This window comes from Lepisosteus platostomus, chromosome 7 (assembly GCF_059453375.1).
Source record: "Lepisosteus platostomus isolate fLepPlt1 chromosome 7, fLepPlt1.hap1, whole genome shotgun sequence".
Lineage (NCBI taxonomy): Eukaryota > Metazoa > Chordata > Actinopteri > Semionotiformes > Lepisosteidae > Lepisosteus > Lepisosteus platostomus.
Window position 1 is genome coordinate 16,956,132 of NC_142617.1, and position 20,981 is coordinate 16,977,112.

A 20,981-nucleotide genomic window follows, 5' to 3' on the forward strand; every position below is an offset into this window, starting at 1 on the left:
CACATATAGTCCCCCTAAAAAGCAGCAATACAGATTGCAAAACAATGATATGGAATTTGAAAGAGGAATTGGAGATATTTCACGAACCCAAGGGTCTGCAGATCCTTTCTTCTGTCGGCAGTTATCCGGATAGACAGGTGGGCCGGCGCCACAGGTAGAAACTTGCTGGGGAAAGTTGGGGGTGGCACCGCAACAGGATGTCTGCAGAGAAAGGGAAAAGGGAGTGGGATCCATCACTGCTGCTGCCTGAGCTGTGACCAGGTCAGGTGAGAGGGGACAACAGTACGTGTGCCGGGGCAGTGAAGGCAGTGAATCATGAGCACCCAGCTCAGTCTGATGGTGACCATGGCAACGGCGAGAGAGGACAGGTATAGAGGACAGGATGGGAGATGGCTCTATGGATGTGGTTGCACTGGAGCTGTTCAGGACAGGCTGAGGGAGAAGGAAGAAGGTCATGGCGACTCAGGCAGGCAGGTCAGTTTCGATGGAGTGTGGTAAGGTTGGACTGAAATGGCTAACTTAGAAAAAAAAAATGCTTTTGGAGAACCAAGGTGGGACTGGAGACAGATTTGGCTGCTGGAAGAGTTGTAAGCAGACTGATTGAGGTCGCTGGGAGACTTGCAAGACTGTGTGTACCAGACATAAGGAGACATTTTTGGAGACGGAGAACTGGATGATAAGAGCAATGAGCCAAGTAGGAGTGATAGTGGATATACTGTAACTTTGAGACTGGAAGTCAAATTTTGAGGCAAATGTCGATTCTATTTCCTCAAGGGGAAAAGGTGTTTAAACTTAAATATTTTAAGGTACATAATTCGTTGTTGATCATATTTTATCAGTCTTTTAACAACAATCTGGCTTAACCTTTGCAGTGATATGCTGGTTTGGGAATCTGAATCTGAGGAGTAAGGACAAATTGTGTCTTTACTCATTAAAAACATTTAAAAAATGTTCTAAAGTCATTGGTGCTGATCTTTTAACCCTATCCCATGTTTTATCAGTTTCGAGTCTTGCAATAAGCATATTCCATCCCAGAGGACCCTTCACACGCTTTGTTTAATGGCCAAATTTCCCATTGGCCCTTGCCAATCATGGCCTCCTAATAATCCCCATCTATGAATTGGCTTCATTACTCTGCTCTCCTCCCCACTGATAGCTGATGTGTGGTGAGTGTTCTGGCGCACTATGGCTGCCGTCGCATCATCCAGGTGGATGCTGCACATTGGTGGTGGTGGAAGGGAGTCCCCATTACCTGTAAAGCGCTTTGAGTGGAGTGTCCAGAAAAGTGCTATATAAGTATAAGCAATTATTATTATTATTATTATTATTATTATTATTATTATTATTAATAATAATAATAATAATAATAATAATAATAATAATAAATTCCAGTAACTCACCTCAGGATGCAGATACAGGTTTCCCAATCTAAAACCAAACAGGTTTTTCTCATTTATACCTGCGACCATAACCCTTCTCAACAGATGATTCTCTTGCGTATATATTTGTGTATTGTTTATTTGTATGTTTTTCTTTATATGGTCTGTTTTTCATTATATGCTCTAAAACAAATTATCCTTTCAAGGTAATAAAGACACTTTCTACTCAAAAGTTGAGTTCCTGGAAAATTCAACATCTGAATTGGGATGGAGTTTGATGGCTTGTCAAGTTGGTGGGAGCATTGGAGTTTGGTACTGGTGATGAAAAGGAACATAAATACACTTGAATGTTGTGGAATTAATACAGTGATTACAGAACAAACTTGTAATTTATGTTGCAGTAGCTAGAAGAAGATGTCTTTATGCAGTATGAACTATATCCCTGACAGAAAAAAAAACTTTTATTTAATTTCATGGGTAGCACTAGAAATATGAAGAATCCTTTAAAAGAAGTCATTTAAAATTAAGTAATGTTCCCAGAAGGCTACTTTACTTTGTCTTTTTTTAGATTTCCACACTTTGGGTTTTATATTGGACCTAAATCCCTTATTATTATCCCCTTCTTCGCAAATTACATATTTTGAAGTTTTTCCTCACACTTGGTTAACTGCTATGCTATCAACTGCCCACATGCAGCCCAAGTGACTTTTGTAAACAATCTCTTTGGTGGTTGCTGTGGCAACCAGCTCCTTCTGGGTAAGGGCCTCCCAGTTTCACAAGTGCTGGAATAGTTTTTTGAAAAAAGCAAAAATCTTTAATGCCACTAGTACTCTAGAGTTTTCTTTCATGTGATAGAGCCCAGTTGAGCACATAGTTTACTTTAATCTTAATATTTTGAGTCATGAGACAACATTGAAAACAAGCAATTAGAATTGTAGAATTCCTGTACTGTTTTCATAATCAGGATCCATATATAAAATAGGATAACTTTTCTAAAATAAGATCTCTTATTACTGAGGTTAAGACATAGCTAACTGAATATCATCAAAAAATACATTTTTAATGTATGCTTTAATTGCCATTTTACCCATCCATTTTGTGTTTCTTCCAATTCAGGGTCGCAGGAAAGCCAGAGCCTATCTCAGCAAGCAATGGGTGCAAGGCAGAACATACACTACATGGAACACTAGTCCATTGCAGGGCAGACATACATAAATACAGACATGCACACTGACATCAAGACTAGTTTTCTCAAAAGCTGATGATTGCTGTTATTCTCAGTCATTCTGAAAACTAGCAAGCCATTGATGAAAGTGCTGGCACGTTGTTGACACACACTGTGATAAGCAATGCCAGTGTTATGGCTGAGATGTGTGTACTATTCTGTTTACAAAGCTTGCTGTGGTCTATCATACAAGACACAACATATTTTAAAACTTGAATGAAACTACAGTACCTCCAAAAACATTGGGATAGTGAAATCTGAACTAGGGTTTTTACTAAAAACTATAATTATTTGTAAAGGATATAAATATAAACGATAAGTATATATCCAAAGTTATATTTTTAAACCAATGCATTTTGTTAAACCTTTATATTTTGGCGGAGAAAAAGCTTTTACAAAATTGAATGATAGGTGTCTCTTGGTCAGTTATTTGTTGGTAGGTAATTAGAACTCATAAACGGAGAACAGGAACCTTGCCTTGCCTCAGTGTTTGATGTCTGCAGGCAAAAGTCAAAATGAAAACCAAAATCAACAATATGGAATGTACTGAGGTACAATTACCAATTATTCAAAACCAGATTAGTCTAGAAAACATCAGCAGTTGATTCGTGAAAAATTATCCGAGCTGTTAAAGAAAAACCCTAAACCAACTGTCAGTGATATCAGCCTCCAGAGGGTAAGGGTGAAACAAAATTCAAGGGTAAATTCAAAATTCACCTTTTGAATTACAAAAGCTTCACTTAAAGTTGTAAAGCTCTCATGAACACCAAGAACAGAATAAAAAAGATTTGAATTTGCTCAGAAGTACCTACAGTAGATGAGTTTTGAAATGCATTTTAGAGGGCGCCAAGATAATCTTTTAGCAAAGACTAAAAATAACAGTTTTGTGTTTGTTGAACCAATACTTTTGGATGGTACTGTAATTAGTTAGGAAGAGCAATGTAGGAAGGTAGATGAAAGCAAAATAAATGGAAAAACATCAAATTGATTTAATTAAAAAAATGTTCAAATGCTTATTTTGGGGACAAAAGACTCCTACACTACCACTTACTTTTTTCACTGGGGTATCAACATAAGCTTCCAAAATGAGACCTTCTTCCTAAGAAAGGTGTACTGAGCTGTGCTTTTCTAACCTTGATATATTGAAAGTTCTGGTTTCTGCAAGATGAGAAGAAAAAATAAAAAAAAAACATTTTGTGTTACTAACTTTTCTAACTTTAAATAAAGTGAAAATAATAAGATACATTTTCTGGATCAGGCAGAATGGTTTGATACAGCTCTTTGTTAGCTACAGTACAGTACACTTTGTAACACAAAGTTGCCAAATGCCTAAGTGCTGATAAAGTTTCATACCATGGATCCCATACTGATATAGCCAGAGATATGAGTGCCTTAAAGTCTGCTTGAAAGACTTCCAAAGGTATGCATTGTTAAATCAGGGTGGGTGGGATAGAGAAAAGGGTGTGTGACTGGATGTCGGCGTTAGAAGCATGTTTGTCAGTTTCAGGGAAGAGTTGTCAGGGATGTGTGTGTCTGTATTGTGGAGAATGCAGTATCGCAGTGCGATTGAGAGAGTTTTATACACGTAGCCTTGCCAGTTTAAAACCATGCCATCGAAAACAGAAAATTATACTAAATGCAACAAAATACTATGCATGAAACAGAGCAGGCACAAACATACGCAGACACAGGAGCTTCGTCTTTCTGCATCAAACAGAGCCTTAAAGGAAAGAACCCTAGTTTGTATAATAAAGATGCAGAAAGAATGTGGAAAATTGCAGTGTTACTATTCTGGGGGAAAGTTTAAAATATAAGTGATTGATATACATTGTGTACGTTCACACAGGTGTTTTTTTAGGAAAAGCTGGGCTGTTTATAACATATAAGTACAGGACCTGTTTTATTTGTTACCTTGATATGACAATTGCACCTACAGCTCTTTTCCATGACAATTCCATGGGAATTTAATTTCTTTTTCCCTGAGTGCTCTGTTACCCCAGGAGGCAGTCCCTCAGACATAGAAGAATGTGCATTTGATTTGGGAAGCTTAGATGTTGAATGAATTAGGCACCGCCTCCCAGCTTAATAAATCTGCAGCAAATACATCACATTAAAAAAGAGCACTCTTTGTCTTCAGAGCTTTTCATGGGTGACAGAGACAGCTAATAAAGGCAAGTGGTACAGAATTACTTCTGCAACTCAAGAGCAAAATCCAAATTCCAGGGACCCACAAATAGTCCAGATTTCTGCTTTTCCAGCTCCCTTACTATGGTACATAATGAATAATTCCGGTGGGTTCCAGATGATTTGAGTAGTTGAATCTAACTTAAAAAACTGATTAAACAAAATGATTAGCGCTCTGGGGCAGCCCAGTGGCACAGTGGTTAGCATTGCTGCCTGGGTTCAATTCCTGCCCAGGGGTCCTATCTGCAAGGAGTTTGTACTGTATGCGTTCCCTTTGTTCGTGTGGGATTTCTCCCACAGTACTCCCTCGATTCCTACCACGATATACCGGGAAAATTGACCATGGTGTGAGTTGTGTGTGTGTTTCTGTCTGTGTGTGCCCTGTGACAGACTGGTGTCCCATCCAGGCTGTACCACACTTTGTGTCAAGATAGACTTTGGCTTCCCCACAACCCTGAATTGCATGAAGCAGTTCGAAAATGGATAGATGGATGGATAGCTCTCTTGTTGAATGCAACATCTAGACCACAAGCAGTTATTTGGGACAGTTAATGCAGACTCAGAGAACACTTAGGATAGGGATAGACACATCCAGTCCATCCAGTTTTGCATTAATTTTTCAATTAACAACAGGTTACCAAAACAACATTTTAATCTGAAATAATTAGTTCAACTAAACAATTAAGATAGGAGTTTGATAGAAAAGTATTAGGCCCTTGAGAATGAGATCTTTCCACCCCTATTTTATTGTAGGAGTTAGTCTGTATAACTGTAACGTTTGAGTTTTGAGTGAATGTTGTATGATACCACACTGCAGAAACAGAGGTTAGAATTGAAATTCAACATTTCCCTTGTAAAGTTATCTGTGTAGTCTCCTAGAGTTAAGCTAGCAATGGATATACTATATAAATCAAGAAAGGTTACAAATAAAAAAAGATTAATTACCTCATCATACTCATTTGGCTACTAGTAGCTAATTGATCTTCATCCAGTTTTTTTTGAAGGACCTAAAACAATAAGTTCCAAAAACATAAAAGAACAGTTTGTTTCAGTCCTAAATGCCCTCTTAGTTTAGGGAAGGATATATGTTAAGCAGCCTGGAAAACAAACAAGGTATTTAGTTTTAGCTTGTTTGCAACACTGGGGTCACCATTTAGAAGGCAGTATTTGACTGCCAAAGCTTCTGCTCCTTTGTTAAAATATCACAGGTTTGCCTGTTGAAACATGGCAGTGTCGAGCAGCTGTTTGCTCTACTCTCTATTTTACGTGGCTGATTGGCAGTTTTGCATCAGCATAATTTACAACAAGCATCATGTTGTTGGTTCCTGTATGTAATACTATTCTGTAGCTGGCAATAGAGCTACAGTAACTACATCTGAATGGATGTCTGGGATGTTATGGAGTGATTGATCAAGAAGGGAGGTGATGGATGGTAACAGTGTTCTTTGGAGAAGAGAGAAGAAAATATATTAGTATTGCAACAAAAACTAATAGAACTTCAATAGGAATAAAATCTTAAAAAGCATAGTAAATTGTACTTAATATATGAAAAAAATATTCAATTATTCTTTCCCTTCCAATGTGGTCCCATTTTCTTGCATTACTATGTATACAGGATTTTTAAAGTCAACGTTTTTAATCAAAACGTGAATACTCAGATTGAACACTTTTATGCGTAATAAGTTAAACATCAGCAAAAACTGCAGAAAATAAAAAATTATAATACATTGATTGAATAAGCATTCATATTTCTGAGTCGACAATTGGTGGAGCCTTTGGTAACTGCTAGTCCTTTCCATCAAGTCTCTACCAATTTTTACTTTATGGTACGCCAGTAAATTTTTCCATCCTGTTGGAGTACTGAAAGTCATGTTTTTAGATATGTATCTAAAGTAGTCATTATGTTAACAAGACATTTTTCTTTTTTTGTGATTGTGATTGAAAACATATGTATGATAGCTTATCCTGACAGCTACAGGGTTTCTCCTTGAGTCCTAGTTTAATTAATAGAACCACTTATTTGCTTAATTGAGCCAAATGAAGATATTAACAGGCCTTGGGACACCGACGAAATAAACAGACCAGTCCATAGTATTTGGTCTTAAATAAAACATTAAATGATTGGTCTTCTTGTGTAACCAAGTGACAAAATGGAAGGAAAAGTCTCTGTTATCCTTCTGTAATCTGTGATCTCTGTAATCTCTGTAATCATCTGCAAAAAGGCATATTGTGAATTTTAACATGCCCATCTGATAACTTCTGAATAGTTTTTCGATACAAAGAAAAACAGGCTGGGAAAGTTGCCAAAAGAAAGGAAAGATTGTGTGTTAACAATTCAAACTGCATTAATACATCAACTCAACTGTTTAAACCTGCAATAATACCTACCCTATACTTAGGGAAAGTTGGAAGCATTTCCATTTTGAGATTTATTCAAAAGTGTTATCTTGCTTTACTGTTAGCAAAATGCAACTGGAGGCAGAGGAGACATGGGAAATACAACTCCCAGTCTGAGATGTGCTCACACAGAGCTACAGTAACTGCCCGTATCTTCCTGATGTATCATTTGTGAAACACTGCTGAACTGTAGTGTCTGAAATGAGGCTGCTCAGGAGGCAAGATGTTATCTCAATAGATTTGTTCCAGTTGAAAGTGATTATTAAATTAAACATAAACAACCGTGGCTCATAAAGAAAAGTGATTCAGTAAATCGGACAAGTTTTGCCGCCTGCAAAAGCATACAAGTATTTGGATCGGGGACCAATAACATAGGAGTATTCGACTCTGTTGCTGTCTGTAAAGCAGAGGTCTATCAGCCAGATGGAATGTAGATAGCAACCTGTAAAAAAGAACTAAAGCAGCCCATGAAGGTAGTCAGTCTTTTGATGGGAGCATGGTGACGCCAGCCTCTTATCACTGGTGTATAAATAGCACTGGAAGGGTGAAGTAACTCAGCATGGAAAATCCACACTTGTACACATTCTCTTCCTTGTCAGGAAGCAACCCCCTCCTCCTGCTATCACCACACATATGTCCAATATGGTGGCTTATTGTGTTTCAGAAATCTCTTCCCCCGTTTTCCACATCAAGACAATTTGCTAACAGGCATGTGACCAATTTCATTTCACAAAAATAAGAAGGAAAATACGTAAACACGCACTGATCAGAAGCAAACTGTGGCGGTCCTGTTTTGAAATGCAATGGGCACATTTGATGAAGGGCCCTAATCTCTAATAAAATCATTTTAAAAATGCAGCATGACCTGTGCTGTACAGGGACTATCAAAATATTTTCTTGGTTTAGTTAGAAGAGTGATTTTTTGTACTTTATTGCATGTTTTTAGCATTTATCATTAAGCATTTTCCTTGATTTACAAATTAAATCTGGACACAGCTGTTTTACTTCAGGCCTAGTCGCATCATCTTTTGTATATCTGTTTGTCTGCAAGCAATCTAATGTCTAATTTAGCTATTGTCTAGTGCTCACCAGCTGGCCAGCAAATATAACTAACGAGTAAGAGAAAAGCTAATCATTTAATAATGCACAGAGAGCTATATCATCTTCTGTAGAGGCAGTCAAAGCCTGATTTCGTACTAATACTAGCACCAACGGAATAACTACATGTCTATTTTTCATTTCTTTTGCAGAACCATGTATGTGCAGTTTCTAAAGCAAAACCAGTGACTCTTAAAGCTATTCTTGGCGCTCTTCTTTTCAAGTCTGACCCGCGGGGCTGTAGCAGGATATCAAAGAGATGCATCCCAGCCTTTGTTTTACTTTCTGTACTGGAGGAAATTAAAGCCAATTACATGCTTCTTTATCTCCCACCCGAACTCGGGACTTGAAAGAGAATTTCTTATTTCGTTTAATATTCATCGTGAATATATTATTCCAGCTGCAATACTCCCAGTCTTAACAGCTACAAATTTGTTAGGGTATGCGTGCTATCTGATTATATAAGTCAGCCTGTTTTATCTCTTCTGCTGGAGTCATAAGTTGCACAGCAACACGCAATTTTACATTTGTGTGCTTGCACCACTAAAAATCTTTTTTTTTTCCCCAGTAATGACTATTTGATCTTTTATGAGATCTTTTATATTGCTCTGCAGAATAGGAGAATGTCCTCCTATCAAAACAAGATACCACTGCAGCATCACTACAGCATTTGGGATGCATTTCTAGTTTAATTTTATCCTGTGCTATTTATCGCATGATTGAAATGCCTGTTAGATTGTTGAACACATTTCTGTATAATGCAGGAAAATGAAATACTGCTGTGCAGACTGCCTCCACACTGTTGCAAAATGGTAAAAGTATTTATGGTTAAATTAATAGAAATAGACTATATATATAGATTTTGAAGCACCGCTTTGTGTACACCTTTGTATACTATAATTGTGCAAAAATATTAGGGGGTATGAACATTACTACGATAAGAAGAAATATATAGAAATTCCATGGATACAGTTAACAGTAATAAAGAGTTAAAACTTAGAAGAATGCATAGAACTGACTCTATGTATGTATAGTATAGGCTGTAAAATCATAGCTCTTCTCCTTCTCATCCTTATAAACATTTGTGGAGATAAACATACTCCAGAAATGTACATAAGATTGAAATGTATATTTTTCCAAAGTACAGTGACAGTAGATTAAAAAAAACAATCATAAACCATTTTGGGCACTTTCCAGAAAGGCGTGTTTCAAGAATTAGAAGAATTATCTGGATAGTTGTTCAAGTTGTTCGTCTGGTTTCTTGTTCATTACAAAGGCTGTACGTTGAAAAAACATCTTACTTCATTTATAGATAGTGTGACACACTTTGTTCCTTAGTTAGAGCCAATGTGATTGCACTGTCCCTTGGAAAATGTATTTGAAGCTCAAGAAAGTTTTTAAAAACTCTTGTGTTTTGATTTGGTTTGTCTTTTCACCTATTTTTCGCTTCAATTCTATTTCATTTTCATTAAGTTTTAAAAAGTTGTTAGTTTGATGGGGCTATAATCTGTGTTGAGAATTCATTTCTGTGCTCACTGTCTATGTCTCTTGGCATTTGTATTTTAGTGTCACCAGCCTTTATTACTGTTAACAGGTTGTATGCTTCAGTAGTAAAGCAGTAAAGAAGCTAATTATTAACACATTCTTGCAAAGTTCTGTGATGTTTGGTGCTATGAACTAGTCTTTCACATTGACTTGTATGTAACACACTACCCAAGCCTCTGTTGATGCACATTTTCTGAATTTAGCCCTCAGAACACCTCTTTGGCAGCATAATATGTTTATTTTTCTATATTTTTTGAAAATCTATAATTCCATTAGTTGGACCCCAGGTTGGAACCCTAATTGCTGACTTATCATGGAGTCCATTTTGCAAACTGTACAGATGCTCAACTCTGGATTCTCTGTACCAGTTCTCGTATTTGCCCCTGAATTAATTCCTTGCCTTATCTGAGTTTCCTTTAAAAGGAGAGCATGTGACATGAATAATCTATTCCTACAGCCCTGTTATCTGAACTTCCTTCCTTGCTCATGGACGATAGCTAAGGGAGAGGTAAATTGAAAAGGATTAGGCTAATGTGTCCGTAAAGCCACTTACCAACAGACCTTTTGGGCACTTTCCAGAAATGAGAGCTTGAGTTATTAGTCTGTAGTGCCACAGCTGGCAGGAGCACAACAGTATCGCTATCATTGAACCCTCATAACACAGATTAAGCTCAATAATGGTTTAACTGTGCACAGACCCACAGACAGCTTTGAGGTAAACCCTATCAGGACTTTATGATAAGCTAATGGATACAGGCAGAGATTATTGGCAGCTGTTAGGTGCTACTAACGAACTAATCTCAAATTTAAATCAGGCTTCTTTAATATTCAGTGATGTACTGGCATATTATTTGAGTGGTGCTTATTTAAATTTGCAGTCACACAGATGTAAGCATTTCATTAGTGTTAACAAACAGTGAACCTACAGGAATGCAAGGCAGATGGGGGAACTGTCTGGTATACAGTAAGTGGTCACAAGCAGGGAAGATCTTCAAGCTTTAAAAAGGCATCCTTAAGATTTTTTTGTGTGTGTGTCATGAGTACATTATTGAAAATAATTTTCACATCTGGCTAAGACATTTTAAGTGGGATTGTGAAAACAAACAAAAATAAGACGATAGTTTAAAAAACTCTAATAAATAATCCAGGGAAATCTGTAAGGGTTAATGCTTCTTTTGTTGTGTTTATCCTGTCAAAGACAAAAAAGCATGTTGGTATGATCTAATCCTTACCTTGAAATACAAAAGAGTTTGTCTGTTACAAAAAAACAAAGTTTTTTCTAGTGATCTTGAAATCACTTCTCCCATTCTGACAGAAGTGAGTTTTACCTCAAAGACAATAACTGTTTCAGTAGTTCAGCACTGAGCAAAAGAGAAAAATTATGGCCGAAATGGTAGGTTTATAAACGTCTTTATTACATATTGGATGGGGGATCCCTGTAATGTTGCAATTTAGGTTTTCATTTAGACTTTTTTCTTGAGTGGCTTCTTCCTAAAGCAAATGCCAGGGCTAATATTTGTAATGTCACATAGCTACATGAATCAGTTCTCTGTGGACCTTTTGGTAATGACAGGTGGAGAGACCATTGTCAGCCTGCTGTGTGACGTGGTTGGCTTTGAAAAATGGGATTCTTTTGTTTTTTAAAACAGCATAATGCTGGCAGAGATATCTGTTTTATGCTATTCAGTGATGGGAGCTTTTGCATTGTAAAAACAGACCAAGCTTCATATAGTCAGGATAGAGGAGTTTTCATTTAGGTGCACATGGAACAACCCAATTAATATCATTATAAGCAGACTACAAGGATCAAAAAAGTCTTCAATAAAGCCTGGAATTTGGTCAGGAAGCATTAACAAGCAAAACTGTGTTATACTCTTGAATCAATTAAATCCCATACAGGTCTCGTGCCAAGATCCCTTTTAAACAACGCTCATTTTGAACAGAAATAATATGTCCAATCTTATGAAGAATATGCTTTACGGAAACAGTCTAGACATACTCTAAAGGAGCCAGTTAATGAAATTATGTCTACAAATTTAACCACAAAACAATACACAGCTTGTAAAGAGAGACTGCATCACCCGTCATAATCCTTAAATTTAATGCATACACAGCAAAACAATTAAAGGACATAGCCCAGATATTCTCAAAATGTCATTTTTTGGATGAAAGACTCACCGTCTTTCCATTTAACAGCTCTCTAAAGCTATCAGAACATCCTAGTCACCTGGAGTCTCATACATCACTTACATGTCTCATACATGTTTTTTAGGTTTATACTTAGGGTCGGGTTAAGTAAGTAGTGTATGTGTTTTGGGGGAATAGAGCAAAGGTGTAGATACATTCCTTTGAAAAGGTTTTAAGTGACTAATTGAAAATATGCCTGTGATCCAACTGATAAGCATATATATATATTTAACTCATTTTTTTAATTTCAGGATCACAAATTCTGTTGATTATGCTCTTCCAAAACACTTTTGTAATCTTGTTGACTAAGGCATTTGATTATAAAACATCTCATGCCAGAAAGTGTTCTTCTGGAATGGAGCCACAAAGCTCATAACCTGCTCAAACAGAAAAACAAAGCTGTGCATCATGGCTGTGCAGCATGAACAAGCTCTTGAAAAGTACCTTTTCTACAGTTCTGATCACCTCCATGCCATTAGACATCTCACTATCCTTTTTAGCCTTTTATCCATAAGCCACTCTATAAATAGTATACTACAGGGTCTAAATGAGCAGCATGATCATGAAACAAGGTTTTATTCTAAAGAAAAATTGGTTTAATAAAAATTATCCTCATATTTAATAGATGACATCTATGACTGATGGTTTATGACATCAGTACTGCAAAAGGTTTAACACGATACATATTATAGTGTATATACAGTAAATATACATACTGTAAGAAATATATATATACGGTAAGAAATATACATACTGTATATTTACTGCATTTTTTTATTTGTACCTTCCACTCACAGTGATTATGTCCAGCTACAGTAACCAGTAATCCAGGAATCAGAAATGCTGATGACTTTCTATTGTGTTTCGCAGGCCTGCTGATTGGCTCTGGCTGTGCTCTCTATCCCCTGGGTTGGGACAGTGAAGAGGTGCGACAGACCTGCAGTAACAGCTCAGACCAGTTTGAGCTCGGTAAGAAAGTTACACATTTTCCTCAGCTGAAGCTGAGATAGCTGGTCTGCCTCAAGCGTACAGTATGTAGATACTGTATATCTTGTGCTTTGCAAACAGTCATTGGAAAGTTACAATGGTGAAAAAATAGTGTTTTTGTTTTAAACCTTTTCTTATTAAACACAAACTAATATTTCTACTGACCTTGTCATTATTCAAATGACCAATATTGTTTTTATGTCCCACTTCATCCAATATGCATACTATTTCATATGCAATATAGTCTTCAGATTAACTTAGAATTGTTCTGAAAGTTTTAAAAACCAATAATATAATCATTGCTTGTTTAATTTTTTTCTAATTCCTTAGCTATAAACCAGAAATTATATTTTCCAAACTACAAGTTATATTACCTCGGTAGTTTGTTTAGTCATTTATTGATTTTAAAAAGATTATTAGATTTTTGTTCAGGAAACAGAAAAAACATATCTAGCCAAAAAGCTTTGAAAATCACCTAGTAAACTTCTACACACAACACAGGCAGTGCACCACAGTCACAACTGAAGTTAAACTGCCAGCCAGGAATTGGAGTTTGGCAATTATATGTGTAGATATGCCTAGCATGTAAAAATACATTTTCCTGAGAGCTTTACAAGAAAGCCAAATATCATAAAAGCATACAATATGTGCAGAAACCAATAGACATTAAATTATTATTTTTTATTTGTCTTAAGAGCTTCAATTCTGAGTTTAGCTAATGACCAATATTCTATAGCTTTTATAGCAGTGATCAATTTAAAATTACTCAATGCTGCCCTGACTTTCTGATTCAGTTCAAGAAAGGGAGCAGCCTTTATAATTTGTCTTCTGGAGCAGGTGTTTGGAGAAAAGCCACTTCCTATCTCTCAACTCCAAAATTAATGAACCCAAGAAAGTGTTTTTTGTTTACCATTTTCTTCGGTTGATAGCTTTGGTTTCTTACAATTTTTTAAGCATTCAACAACATTTTGAAAGTAGATTCAACCACTTATATTTGAGAGATGACTAATGACTTGCAACCTGAACTGCGATCACAAACCTTCCTAACATTTAAAACATACAATAGTAACCTAATTGACACTTTGCATGATTCCTTTATGCACAAAAGTTGTGTATGATTATTACACACTAGCATATTTGTGAAGTAGGCTGGCTCATGGTTTAATTTTACAAAGAGGACAGAGTCATAAAAGGGGACAATGCCTTCAAAATGCTCTTCAATCTGGAATTCCACTTAATCTCTCTGACACAAATCAAACATTGCTGATGGCGGTGATAGACAGATACTGTATAATTGTATTGTATATCCAAAAAAAGAAATGTGTCTTTGGCATCATCATACAAAACTACAAAAAACAAATAGCACTTAACATAAAATACATACACATTAAAAACAAATGATATTCTAGCCATGCAACAATACATGTACACATATCTCACTCTTACATACTGTATACAGTGTTACACTATCATTACATTAAACTGATGTCCTGTAATTTTAATACAGGAAACGGTCACTTAGCTGCATTTAATATACTGATTGCACATGGAACAAAAGATTTCTCGTATACATTTTTCTTGGCCACAGGCACTCTAAAACACCTCCCTGAAGGTAGCAGTTGGAAACAGAATGAAGAGGGTGGGAGCTGTTTCTGTGGTTGACCAGTTTTTTTACTAGCAATATTAACAATTCTAGACAATTTTCCCTTACTCTTAATACTCAGGCTACCATACTACACCCTGATACCAAAAGTAAGGATGCTTTCTACTAACATTCTATAACATTTTAACTCACTTCAAACCCTTTCAACTTCCTGATAAAAAATATACGCTTTTTAAAGAATTTTTAAAAAATGCAATTGGTATTCTTTGAATATTTCAAAGTTTAAATATTCATCTGTTACTGTTCCTACTGAAGGTATTTGAAACACTGAACAACCATCACAGAGTTGAAATCTAACTTATTGCTGTCACAAGTAGCCAGTTTTTGGCTTTTATCAACATTAATATGAAGTAAGCTTAACTGACACCACCTTTCCTGTTTAATTATCTCCTCAAAGTAATTCTCCACCTTTTCTCTATCATCACCAGTAAACAATCCTACTAGGGTCATACCACCTGCATAAATGGAAATAACATTTTGTATAAATGGAAAATAGTAAAAGGGGAACACCTGTATTTAGAAAATAATCATTGGAAAATATGTTGTTTATGTGAACCCACTGTGGGCGATCTGAAAATCCTTAATCCATTTTATAAGCCTCCCATTAACACCCAAACTCAACAACCGTTCCACCAGTATGTGGATTCTTCAGGGATATGTTCCCAGAAGAAAATCAACAATAGTGAAAAGAGCATAGTCACTCAAGTAATTTCAACAATGTGAATACATTGACACGCTATGTTAGGCAAGTAAGTGGAATGTCAACAAAGTCGAGAACTCACCCTGAGCTCTTCCTCAAAAGTCAAACAATTGGATTTCTCAGCACAGCATCATTGCTCATTCTGTCATGAGAATAAATCCAACAGAGATGAACACATAGAAGGTGAACCCCAGACAGTAGCAGCTTCTTTGCCCTCTGAGCCTGACATTTCAATCTGCATGACAACTAATTTACAGTGCCTTGTGAGAGTATTCAGACCCTTTCACAAGCTTCCCATTTTGTTGCTTTTAAGCTCGCAGTTAGAACTTCAAAGTGGCAATTTATGTGTGAACAAAACACAAAAAGACAACTAAATTAAAATGAATATAAAAGAAAATTGTGAAGTTTTGACTTGAATGCTGTCAAAAATCTGTGGAAATTTGTTGTGAATACAATGTTTCCTGCACAAAATAATACTGTTTTTCACAGTTGTTTTAAGCACAGCTACCCAAGCTACCCAAGTAAAAAGGTCTGTGACAGGGAAGAAATAAAATTAAACTATAATCCTGGAACTTATTTATGGTAAAACATTTGCCATATTTCTTCACTGATGCTACAGGATGTCTATGAAAACATGAATTATGAAGTTTTCTCAGGCATTGATTTGTAAGTCATTAGCATATTTAATTCATATTTTATTCTCTCCTGGTCATGGAGTCCCACCGTGTCTTCTGGTTATTATTCCATCCTGAACAGTCCTTCCTTGAGCTACATTGCCACTGTTTCTAGGCCTTTACTCATTGATGATTATAAGTAACCTAAAAGACCTGCTGGACAGCTGCCACCCAGGTTCAGAAGCAAACATCACTGTATTTTACACCCTTTGATGCCGATTAATGCCAAGAGGTGCAGCAAGCAAGGATCTGAGTTAAAACAATGAGCCTCAGTTCTTTTATGTTTGACCTGTCTAAATATTTGGTACACGTGCTCCTTTAGATTATTTTTTTTCCAAAAAGAGGAGTGTGATGATATTCTTCTGTTGTTAACGTCAATGCAACTTTGCATTGAACAGTATTATTGCTTATGTAAGATATTACTATAGCAGGAAATATTATTCACAAATTAACTATTGCGTTTAAATGCAATACTATCTCATATAAATGCAATAAATATTTTTTGGCAGTAATAAGCTTCTGTAAAAAAAAACATACAAAGCAGTAAAATAAAAATTCTCAATGTTCCAAGAAAAACTGCTATACTACGTTGATCTCTACGTGCATTTTAAACTCAGACAATCCGAAACATTGCTGTTCACAATACTCAAAAGAAGTTGATACCATAAAAAGCTGGTCAAAATTCCATGTTCATATGTCTTATATTAAGGAACAGACATTTTCTTTAGGATGCAAATTCCATTTCTTCATTTATTGACCTAAAAAGGAAACATCGAAGACAAAAATGTCAGTCAACCTTATCTCACATACTGTAGGCAGGAGGGAGACGTTCAGTATAGGGTAATAATGCAAAAAGTAAGACCTTAAAGTAGTGCAGTAGTGATCTACATACAGATCTGCACCAAAAATACCTCTGCATTCCATACTTTCTGTGACATACTGTATGTATCTCATCAGCTACAGACATTGAAAAGCCTTTGCTATGGTTTTGTTTCAGACAGTGTAACTTGACATTTAGCATCCCTAAAAGGAGCAAACAACAGAGCAGAGCTGCCCTGACATTTTCATTAGTTAAAGCTGCACTGACTTAAAAACAAGCCTATGCCAAAACTGGAAAGTGTTCTTCTCACAAAAGCTGCACTTTCTTCTTGCTAGATAAGAGCCTGTGGTCTCCAACAACATTGTGACTCACAGTCAGTTGTTTATGTGGAGTGAAAACATCAATAATCAGATGGTGGCAGAGTGATGTACTGTAAATGGACAACATAATATTTGGACAATGGCCAATTGGATAATTGGACTGTATATAGTATCTGAAACAGAACTACTTTTTAAAACTTTTTTTCAGAATTTATTTGTTGTCATACCAGCCTTGAAAGTTACAAAAGTTTACTAAAATGTCAAAGATTTTTTTTCCAAATCTGAAGATGCATTAACTTTCACACAGTCAGTTTATCCAGTCAGTTTTCTTTTACAACTCAATTAATAATGACATGGAAAGAAAAATGGCTAATTGATCAAATATACTGTGGAGCTGACCACCAAAGGCCTTACCAATTAGCATGAGGGCTCTGTGAATGATTCCTGACTGGTTGATTCTCAGAAGTCACAGGGGGTCTGTGATCTCCATGTTATCTGAGCTTGCAGTATATGAATTGCACAAATTACTTGGTCAGTTTGCTACCTGATTTTGTTTTTGACAACTAGGGAGTCAGAGATAAACCAGACAACCTACAGTACTATGGATCTCCAGCACTGCACTTAGCCACCATTGCTAATTATACAGGGATGGCCAGTTCCTGGAGAGACACAAGCCAGCCAACAGAATGATTTCATTTAGACCACGAAGATGATGATTTGTATGGAAATAATGTAAAATGAAAATACCGACACCATGTAGCTCTCAAGCCCACAACAGGGCTTCCCACTCCTTGGAAACTACATAGTCCATAGGATTTTGGTTTTGGTTTGAAGCTGAGCTTCTTATTGCTAAGTGAACATTTTAGTGTGCTAATAATTTGATTAAATAGGACCATGCGATTGCTTTCAAATCTTAAACCTAACATGCTAACTTTTGTAATTTTTGTAACTTTTTTTACATCGAGCAACAGGAAATAATAGTAAGAAATCGAATCAGTCACATTATTGGTTCAATTTCATTTTTAGCCACTGACGCAGATACCCTGACCAACAGGAAATGTTAAATGGGTTAAATTAAGAAAATAGATTATTAAGGTAATTAAGATGGAGTCGAAAGAAAATCTACAGTCCTTGAGGACACCTGCTTTAAACTTCATTTGTTTATTCTGATGTGTGTACAGTGCATAAATTTCTGTGATACTATAACTCATAACTATTTATGACAAAAATAAAGAAAAACATTGAAATAGTCCCAAAATAAGCAAGTAGTTCTCCACTTTATCGAACAAAACATCAAAAAGCCCTTTTCACGTAAGAATTACTGTTCTGTCCATAAGATTTAAGATCCCTGTTTCTTTAATCGATGCACGGTCAACACATGAAAGAAAGAAAAATAATAGTTACTACAGAGCAGTTAAAGTATGACATATGATAACCTAACATTTCTTATTCTTTTCATTCAATGTTTCCAATGATTTCTTGCACCAGGCTGTACTGGGATGCAGTAACTATTGAATAGCAGATAAAAACTTGCAGGTTTAATTTATGTTCAAATAAGGACTATTTGACTCAATGACTAATCCAGCTATTCAATTTGAGGAAAAACATGAAGAGCAGTAGCCCTGTAAACTTTCGCCTGGACATTTGCTAATACTCTTCAGTGGTCCACTCAAGTAGGAAATCAGCCACCTGAAATATTTGTTACATATTTACTCAGGTAATGTGAACGGTTCTGAGCTAATATGTGTACTCTATGTTCAGTGTACTTAAACAGCCAAATTATAATATAGACCGTTTTCTTCCTTTTTCTGTTTATGCCACGTCCTTCACAGATGGACTATTACTATTATTATAGTCCATGATGTATTAGGTGCAAAAGAAAAAGTAATCAAAAAAGCATATACATAACTGGGTTATACACTGTACAGAGTATATGTCAAGATAATATTTGTTCTAAAATGTACTATTTTAATATTGGGTTTTGGCATTAAATCCATGTTCTCCAAGTGTTGCATGATGATCTGATACTGATGCAGTCAAACAGGAAAGTCACAAAATCAAGTAGAATAACAAATAGATCATCTATCTCTTTCTTGTAGGTGTGATAATCCCCACTTTTATTTATTTCCCTTCAGGTTCCTGTGAGATTGGCTGGGCCTATTACTGCACTGGAGGGGGAGCTGCAGCGGCCATGTTGATCTGTACTTGGCTGGCATGTTTCGCAGGGAAGAAACAGAAGCAGTATCCCTACTAGAGATTGAAATAAGACCACCCATGAAGAGGATCCACAGCACTGGTCAGTCTGGCAAAGGGAAGGGGGTTTTCTTACCACCCCCAAATGGAGCTCTGCTCATATTTACCGACATACGCTGGCTTGACACAGTAAAGGGTCTAAATGAACTTTGAACCCAGACTCAAGCCTTGCCACAAGGCTGCAAGCATCATGGGGGCTGTTGTATTAATACCGCTTGCGCAGTGTTATAGCATCTTCTTAAACAAGCATTTTAAAGGACCAATCTCTCTGTCATATTGCTGTATAGTACTCACATTTTAATTCGTCACTTCAGTCTCTGTGGTTGTCAAGTATTAGCTTGCCTTGAAAAACAGCATACAGTAAAGGAGTAATATCTGTGTCAGTGTGTCATTGTTGTTGTGTAATATTTTTTTCCTTCTGTTAGGCTTGTACTTGCCATAATAACTTCATAAAACTGCAAACATATCGAAATATATTTTCTGGTATACGTATATCCGTACGTTAGCTCTTTGAATGCCAAAGTACAACCAAAAGGTTTATTGTTACCTACATTGTAGTCTCCATTGGTTGAATCAAAAGTTAATTTATCTAATCTAATGCTCTTCTTAAGGTTTTGTGCTATTACTAATCTACAAAACCTTAAGGACTGTTGCACTTAAATAACGGTCTAGGAGATCCGTGTACTAGGTAAGCTTGCCTCATCTCTCAGTAAAGATGTTTGTGGTTATACTGAGAGAGATACATTTATGCTATATACAGAAATACTTTTCAAATTATGTTTTTTGCTAAATTTTGTGTTCTACTTTGCTGCTTTGAAGGAATACTAAGAGCAATTATTATTGATATTGGGTACTCTTGTACATCTTGTACAGTATACTCAGTGACAGTACTCAGTAACTCGAGACAGACACCTGTATATTGTTTGGGGAAATCCTTCAAAATTGTAAACTAAAACACAGTTTTTCCTCTGTGACACAGGAAATGGTAACAAATTTATAAAATGACTTACAGTATTAATAATTAAACCTTTTCCATTGTGTAGTAAGCTGACATTTGAGATCTAAGAAGAGTCCTGATATTCTTTTTTTCATTTTAAAGTCTGACAGTACTTTATGTTTAGGTACCTGTTTGTTGTATGATAATGTATATTGTATATTATTAGCATTCACATTTTTTGTATAAAAAAATGAATGTTTTTATTTGACATTTGTAAATAAATCCAGTTTTAAAAAGTATGTCACCTGTGTCTGGGCTTTCTTGACTTCTAGGGGATAAAACATAAAAAAGGATTTGAGTTAAAACCAAGCCAAATGCTTGTTTTCAGATGGATCTTAGGGTGCCAGCACAGTGGTGCAGTAGTTAGCCCTGCTGTCTTGCAGTGCTGGGCCCCTGGGTTCAATTCCTGGGGTGTTTGGATGTTTTCCCTGTGTTTGCATTGGTTTCCTCTAATTGGCTTCTGGGAAAACTGGCCCTGGTGTGAGTGTGTGTCTGTTTGTGCCCTGCAATGGACTGGTGTCCTGTCCAGGGTTTATGGTTGGATGGTTCTTT

The 20,981-nt window shown here is 36.3% G+C and overlaps 1 protein-coding gene across 1 annotated transcript in view; it reads left to right on the forward strand.

Moving 5' to 3' along the window:
* The window catches only part of LOC148658405 (LHFPL tetraspan subfamily member 6 protein), an 86,995-nt gene extending 66,327 nt beyond the window's left edge, over window positions 1–20,668 (forward strand). Inside the window, exons 3-4 of the mRNA XM_088639544.1 lie at window positions 12,886–12,984; window positions 19,315–20,668. Of these exons, the coding sequence (XP_088495670.1) occupies window positions 12,886–12,984; window positions 19,315–19,433 (218 nt within the window). The 3' untranslated portion in view covers window positions 19,434–20,668. The remainder of the gene's footprint in view (window positions 1–12,885; window positions 12,985–19,314) is intronic.
* Window positions 20,669–20,981: the final 313 nt, after the last annotated feature.